This window comes from Cebus imitator, unplaced genomic scaffold (genome assembly GCF_001604975.1).
Source record: "Cebus imitator isolate Cc_AM_T3 unplaced genomic scaffold, Cebus_imitator-1.0 Scaffold181, whole genome shotgun sequence".
In the NCBI taxonomy this organism is placed as follows: Eukaryota; Metazoa; Chordata; class Mammalia; order Primates; family Cebidae; genus Cebus; species Cebus imitator.
The window spans coordinates 689,061-696,324 of record NW_016107496.1 but is presented as its reverse complement, the minus strand read 5'-3'; the positions used below and the strand labels follow the sequence as shown (position 1 = coordinate 696,324).

The window sequence follows — 7,264 nt, the reverse complement described above, 5'->3', positions numbered from 1 at the left end:
TTGAGATGGAGTCTCGGTGTGACGCCCAGGCTGGAGTGCAATGGTGCAATCTTGACTCACTGCAAACTCTGCCTCCTGGGTTCAAACGATTCTCCTGCCCCAGCCGCCCGAGTAGCTGGGACTACAGGCATGTGCCACCATGCCTGGCTAATTTTTGTATTTTTAGTAGACATGGGGTTTCTCCATATTGGCCAGGCTGGTCTCAAATTCCTGACCTCAAGTGATCTGCCCGCCTTGGCCACGCAAAGTGCTGGGATTACAGGTGTGAGCCACCGCACCTGGCCCAATTTAGTAATCTTAACACCTGGGGCATCTGGGTTACCTGACCTCTCACCTTGGGATGGGGATCGAAGGATCTCTCCCTAAATATTTAATGAATGGGCTCAGAATGAAACCCCTTCTCCATTACTCCCAAGTCCTCCGGGCTCATCCATCTCTTGTGCTCTGATATGACTTGGGGAGGCCAGGACTGCCCTGCTAAGCATGATCTAGGGTCCTACCTTTCCTATACCCTGCTACGCCAAAATAGCCAGATTCTCGGTACTTTGGAGCTGCCAGGAGTTGGCACAGTGCCCTGGTGGTGCCCCCCTTGCCTAGTGAGTGTGTGGGCAGGCTGCAGCTCCTCTCTTGCCTGGCACGGGGGAAGGAGAGGAGGGAGATGAGCCGTTGGATTTATTTAGAGCCTGATCTCCCTCCTACTGCTTCAGAGGGGGCCTCAGGGAGAGCAAGGAGCCAAGCAAGAGAAAGGGAAGTGGGGGAGGGTGATCAGAAGCCAGAGAGAGATGGGAGGGAGCAATGGGTCAGCAGGCTGCCCTCCAACACCATCCACATGTCAGTCTGTTCCTTGCAATAGCTCTTGCCTTCTCATCAGGGAAGGGAAGAACCTCCTAGGGCCCTCCAGCCCCATAGAGAGGTTTGTTCTCAAGCTCACCTTGGCACCCTGGGCTATGCCAGCTGTCCCTTCAACTGTCATAAAGAGGTGTCCACCAGAGCCTTAAAAATCACCTGCTCTGGCAGCCATGTAATTAGTCCCAGAGGCCCCAAGAAGATTTGGGCCCCGAAAGAGTTCAGTCCCAGAAACGGACAGTTGCCTATTCTGAGCATCAGCACTCATCTATCCTGGGCCTGGCAGCAAGCAATGGGAGAAGACTTGAACATACTCCCCTTTCCCACCCAGGGGTGCCCCAACCTCCACATCTATCAGGGGCCCTTCCAAGCCATCTAGTGGTCCTCTCCTAAGGAGGCCTTCTTACAGGACATGTGAGGGAAAGTTGGCAGCTCCAAGGGGCTGAGAAACTGCTCCGCATTCTTGCCCCATCTTTCCAGGCACTCTCCCTGCTCTCTGAGCTCCGGGAATCACTGCTTAATGAGCTGATTTGTCTCAGTGGGTCAGGAGATAAAAGCAAAGAGGAGAATTAAATATTTATCGGTTGCCTGTTTCTCTGAGCAAAGCGCTTCCTCTCCATCCCCAGTCCCTCAGCTCCTCTGGCTTCACCTCCAGGCCCTCCCTGCTGGGCAGGAGCTCAGGATGCCCGCTGCTCAGAGCAAGCCTCAGCAGGGGGCTGAGGAATGGATGGGGCTCAGTCACCTGGCCCACCCATGTGCTGGGTGCCCAGGTTTCAGCCTGGGAGAGAAACTGGGCTAGAGAAAGGGTGAGGAGATGAGGCAATGCGCAGAGATGGAGGGGGTGGAGGGGAATAACGGAGCTCCTCAAGTTTTAGGATTCCTCTGTCTGAAGAGGCTGGTCCCTGGCTCTCTGATGTCCTCTCAGCTCCCTGATGTGTCGTTTACTTGAGGCACAGGAGGTCCGGAATGTCTGCCTCCCCAACAGCCTCCGCGGCTCTCCTAGCTGTTTGTATTCAGACCCCAGAAATCCAGAATTTGGAACTCCAGACATGGCGTGTTCCCTCTCCAGATTCTCGGTGCCCTCGGCCTTCAGCCCTGCCCCCCCCGCCCCCGCCCGCCCCTCTTTCCTGGGCCGTGGAGCCACCTGCTCGAGCCCTTCCCCTACACTGCCCCCTCTCTGCACACACCCGATGCCTCAGGGTCTGAGTCTGGGTCGCTGGGAGCCCTTGGCATGAAAATCCATCTCCCCACATATCTAGAGCGTCCCCCTACACACCCTGCCCTGCCACTGAGGCGTTTTTCAAAGTCCTGAACTGGGGGAAGGGTTGAAGGGAGAGGAGGTGTCACCCCAACTTCCCCGCCCCCACCCTCACCGTGGGCACTCACCGCCTCCGAGTCCTCAAACCCGGGCACGTAGGAGTCGTCATACATGGGGGAGTCCGGGTGGGGGGAGCGAGCGGTGCCGGGGGCGGGAGCGACCCGGAGGCAGGGGCGAGGACTGCGGGCCGCGCCCGGGAGATGCCACCGAGCCCCGCAGCCCTGCGGGCGGCGGCGGAGAGCGAGAGAGCGCGAAGGAGGGAGCGAGCCGCAAAGACCAGCTGCTCGGAGCTCAAATCACCGCTCCCCCCACCCCACCCCCCCAAACCCAGCCGGTCCCACCCCGAGCGCGGCTGAGGAATCTGGCGCCGGCTCCTACAACAATAGTGCCCGCCCACCTGACCCCCTCCCTGGGAACAGGCGGGGGCGGCGAGGGGGCGGCGGCCACTGGGGAGCCCGGGCCCGGCCGGGAGAGGGGAGCGGACCCGCGCTGGGTGGAAGGTGGGTTCCCGAGCACCTACGGGGCCGTGGCGACTGGGAGGAAGGGGAGGAGAGGCTGCGGGCGGGGCGGATCCAGGCAGGGAGGAGGCGGGGCGAGGAGAGATGCGGAGACAGAGACGCTCGGCAACCCAGGAACTACTCCGCCGGGAAACAAAGGGCTGCGGCGGGGGAGGGAGGGAGCGCCGAGACCGCGAGGGAGACGCGACCCGGGCGGAGACTGGAGAGGGCGCAGGTGTCGAGGAAGCGGGAGAGAGAGAGGCAGAGGGAAAACGGGGAAGACAGGAAAATGGGGAGACCCTAGGAGACAGAAGAGACTCGGGGACCAGCGGCACACGGGGGAGAGGTCCCAGGCGACAGCAGTTCGGGTCTGGGCCGGTGCGTCCCGGAGGCTTCGAAAGCAAACCCCGCAGTGGTCGTGGGAGGAATGGGCTTGGCGCCCCCAGGCTAATGCCAGGACGGCAGCTTCTGCCCAACAGGTGCCCAGCCCCCTTAGTACGGGGTCGCTGCGGCAAAAGCGGTGTTGCCCAACCCTTGAGAAGGGGGGAACTTTCTGTGAGCTGAATAGGCCTCCCCACACCTGTTGCGCGGGTAGATTTCGTCTTAGTCCCGCCAGCACGGGGGTTCCCTTCCTCACTTCCCTGCCAAGGATTGTGCCAGACAGTGCCAAGGCATCCGTGGGAACTGGGGCAGAAAGGGGCTGTTTTAGGTGAGCCTAAAGGGAGGGGGAAAGAAGCCAGAGGGTGGGTGGGATCCTGGCTACACTGGGGTTGGAAGAGGAAAGGGCCTGTCTCCTTGGAGTTACTAGGGTAAGGCCAGATTCTCCCCTTAGCAGAGGTCTTGTACCACCCTGCACTGCTCAGTCTTCTTCATAGGAGCGCTGAGATTTGAGGTAAGAGAGCCCAACCCTTATCTTGAGGAAACTTCCCCCAAACACCCACCCATTTGAGCTCTCTCCTTTTTTCATCTCCTGAGCAAAATTCCTTCTTTGATTTTTGACTGCCTGCCTTTGTGCCCCACCAGGAGAATGTGAGTAGACAGGGGTTACACCAATTTCTCACATCCAGGAGGGTGGGTTCAGCAATCTGCTCATCCCTCTACCTCCCTAGGCTTGAGGGGAATGAGAAATCCAAAACCCTGACATGGCTTAGTAAGACCTATGGTAGAAGGCACTGGGCATGGGAGAGAGAAAGCTCACCAAAACCAAGCGGCTTCCCACGGTCACTTATCAGTGTTCTCTTGGCAAGAAAAAGAAGAGGCTTCATCTTAAGACTGACATATTTAGTCTGTCTACTGTGGGTGGCCCAGAGCAGCCTTGCCCAGCACCTTCCTCACACTGGGTTTGACAAACAACTTTGTTGCTGCCCCTATGGCTGAAGGGACTGTCACTATTGGGGGAGGCAGTCAGCTTTCATAGTTGCCTCTCCCGAGTCCAGCACCAGTTGGGTGCTGGTCATACACTGAATTCTTCTGTATTGGAAGTTCCCAGACACTGCTCACTTTTGTGCCCTTATCCAGTTACTCAGTGTTCCTTGTATTCCCCCTTTTCATCCTTTTTCAATTCCTTCTGTCTTTCAGAGGGCCGAAGAGGTGTCAAAGAGTAACACTCCCCAAGGTGCTCTTCTCCTAGGAGATGGTTCTAATGAAGAAAGCAGCGGCGGAGGCAGCTGCTTCCCTTTCCGTCCCTGCATCTACTCTCCTGGCCTCTCCTTTTGGGACTGTCCTCACCCACGGAAGGTGCTGGGGCTGTAGGGGACAGCGGATCTGCCATCGGCAGCACTCTTTCCTCACACTCCTTGTAATCCTCTGTGACAAAGGCGTCTAAGTCTGCTCCTGAGGCATGCGTTGCCACACCAACCACCCCCAGGAGATGGGTTCAAGTTCCTCATACCTGGGCCCATCCCCTGGGACCTGCAGGAGCTTCAGAGCTTCCCTTCTTCTCCTCATATCTCTGGGTTGCTACCCAATGCCCCTTTCATTTCCCATCTCACCCACACCTGCCTACTGCAGTTCTCATGCCAACTTGGTGACTTCTTGTCCTGTGACAAGGCACGTGCCTGTCAGTATCCATGTAGCCCCGAACCTCTTTTCTTTTTCATGGTTGCGCATAAAGGGAGAGAGCTGAGGGCAATAATGGATCAGGGGAGAGGACTCCTCCTGCTGATTCTTTCTAGGAGAGAGTTGTTAGACTGGCATCTGGCAGGTACCCAAGTCATGGAAGCAAGACATAAGAGGAAAAGCCTGAATAATCAGGTTTGGGAGCTGGAGTTCTTTGGAGGTTTCAGAATATATTCTAGCTTCTCCTCTAAGTGCACCAGGAAGCTGGGCAGATCCCAGTCCCTGGACACTGAATGGGGAAACTGAGGCAGGAGCTAAGCCTTCTGGGAAGACTTAAAGACTCCTCCCAGCAGTTTTTAAGATCTGGACCAGGTGAAGGCCCCTACCATTCTGGCTGCAGCCTGCCAGGGAACTCAGGGATGGGCAGCAGGGGAGCTTGGCAGAACCCTTCTTGTAATCTAGCCCCTTCTTCTGGCTCCCCAGTCAGTCCTCCCCTCCCTTCCTATCCCAGTACTAGGAAGCCGCCAGCTCTGGCCGCTCCCTCCTCTCTAAACCGGTGCCTCTTCCACCCCTGGCCTCACTTCCTCTGGTTTCCCTCCCTCCCCATCGGTCCAGCTCCAAACGCGTGCCCCCTTCCTAGCTTGGAGCGAGGCTCTCCTTCCACCCACTGGGGAACACCCCCTCCCACGACCTTCCCCCCGCCACGTTTACCTCGTTCAGCAGGAAGGTTGCACTGGAGTCAGAAAAAGACATAGACCAGGCTAGCGGCCTCTCCCCCTCCCCCGGGCCAGGGGCTCCGAGGCGGGAGCAGAACCCGGCCGCTGCTCTGCACGCTGCTCCCGCCTGCACGCCTGGCCTCGCCCCACGCCCGCCCGGCTCCGCCGCCTGCACCCTTCCCTCTCTCCTGGTTCCCTCCCCCTTTCTCCTCCCTCTTTCCTCCCTCCCTCTCCCTTCCTTTCTCGCCGCCCCTGTCAGTCTCCGGCTCTCCCAGCCTTTCAGCCGAGCCCCTCTCCACTTCCGTCTCTCCTGTCTACGGTCCCCGTCCTGTTTTTCCGTGTGTTTCCCACTATCCTTCCATCCCCACGTCGCACCCTCGCTCCCCGGCTTCCCTGCCCCTCCGCTTCTTCCCTAACGTCCTCCTGAGAAAGGGTAGGGACTTTGGAGCTTCCGCCGCCGCTGGCAGAAGGGCGGGAACAGCTCCAGGGCTGCCCCAGCACCTGAGCTCTCGGCGGAAGCTTCTGCTCCCTCCCGGCCCTGCTCCGTGCGCCGGGCGCCCATCCTTCAGCGGCGGCTGCGACCCCGACCTCGGCGGAGGAAAAGACCGACAAGCAAGAGTGTTGGTGCTCGGCTCGCCTGCCCCAGCGTTGAGGCTCCCATTCACCCCTCCCGGGCTGGGTCCTGTGTCTCCGGCGGGATCGGCATCCCTGTGGAGACCCCAGCCGGGGTCGCCCCGCGCCCCCAGAGTCTCTGCCCGTCACCCTTCTCTCCCAGGTTCTGGTGCCGCGGGTCTCAGCTCCGCGAAGCGGAAGGGCGAGGCGAAGCGACGCGGCTCCTTCCCGACCGGCTGCAGCGCCCCCTGGGCTCGCTGGCCCGGCAGCTGCACGCGCCCTCCAGGTGGCGGCACCGCCTGGAGTCGGGTCTCGGGGCCGCGGGGTCCGGCCCTGCCAGCAGGCGGCGCTGCCCCGGCCAGAGCAGGGAGAGGGGGCGCCCCCCGGATACAGACACCGCCCAAGCCCGGGACGAACCCCTCTCCCCCTCCTTTCTCCAGGAACTGCAGCCCCAGCTCCAGACCCCCAGTAGGAGACCCCAGGCTGCGCTCTGCTTATCCCCACCCCGTGGGGCTCCTTCGAGACACCCGCACCCCTCTGGGACCCTAGCCCGTCCCTACCTCCATCCTGGTCTCGAGGGGCAACCCTGCTAAGCCGGGCAGCGTCCTGACCGGGACTGGGCAGCAGGGAGTACAGAGTCGCAGGACTGCTCCTCGGGTCAGTACCCCTCCCGCCCCTTTTGCGGGCGCGTCAAACAGGACAAGCCCAAGTTCTGGCGGGGGAAGGGGGAGCGGGTGTGCAGTCCCAGTTGGCTCTCTCTCTGCACCCTTCTGAGCGGACCGACCGCTCATTGGTCCCTTCACACCCCCAACACCCCCAGGCTGGACCCTTCTGTACACCAAAGACGGCGCCTGGGGGCGGGGAGCGACGGATCCCCCTCTTGGAGACAGAGGCAAGCTGACTCGGATAGACCCAGGTCCCCAGCTTCCTCTCAGCATAAACTAGAACTCTTTCCCCTTTCCAGTGGAGGGCATCCCGCCCTTCTTCCCGGCCCTTCTTTTAATCCTCTTCCCCTGGGAGTTCCCCGGACCCCTTCCCTCAATCCTCCCATCCCTGGGGTCTCAGGAGACTGTTCCTCCCCGTCTGCTCAGCTGACCCTCTACTTGCCCCCATTTCTGAGGGAGCTAAGTTGGGGGAGAGTAAATTCTCTTTCCACTCCCGGCTTCTCCTGAGGCTGGGTTTAACCTGGAAAGTGCTTGAGGAAGGCACCTCCCCCC

At 60.2% G+C, this 7,264-nt stretch overlaps 1 protein-coding gene across 5 annotated transcripts in view; it reads right to left on the bottom strand.

The window, feature by feature from the left end:
- CACNB3 (calcium voltage-gated channel auxiliary subunit beta 3) overlaps positions 1 to 6,721 on the bottom strand; it is a 14,520-nt gene extending 7,799 nt beyond the window's left edge. The window contains exon 1 of one of the 5 annotated variants that reach the window (XM_037744665.1): positions 6,608 to 6,721. In XM_037744665.1, the coding sequence (XP_037600593.1) occupies positions 6,608 to 6,613 (6 nt within the window). In that variant the 5' untranslated portion in view covers positions 6,614 to 6,721. Of the gene's footprint in view, positions 1 to 931; positions 1,053 to 1,253; positions 2,170 to 2,232; positions 5,294 to 5,430; positions 5,615 to 6,607 lie in introns of those variants that run through there. The other 4 variants (XM_017545711.2, XM_017545710.2, XM_017545709.2 and 1 more) reach the window with 4 other exon arrangements.
- Between the last annotated feature and the right edge of the window lie 543 nt (positions 6,722 to 7,264).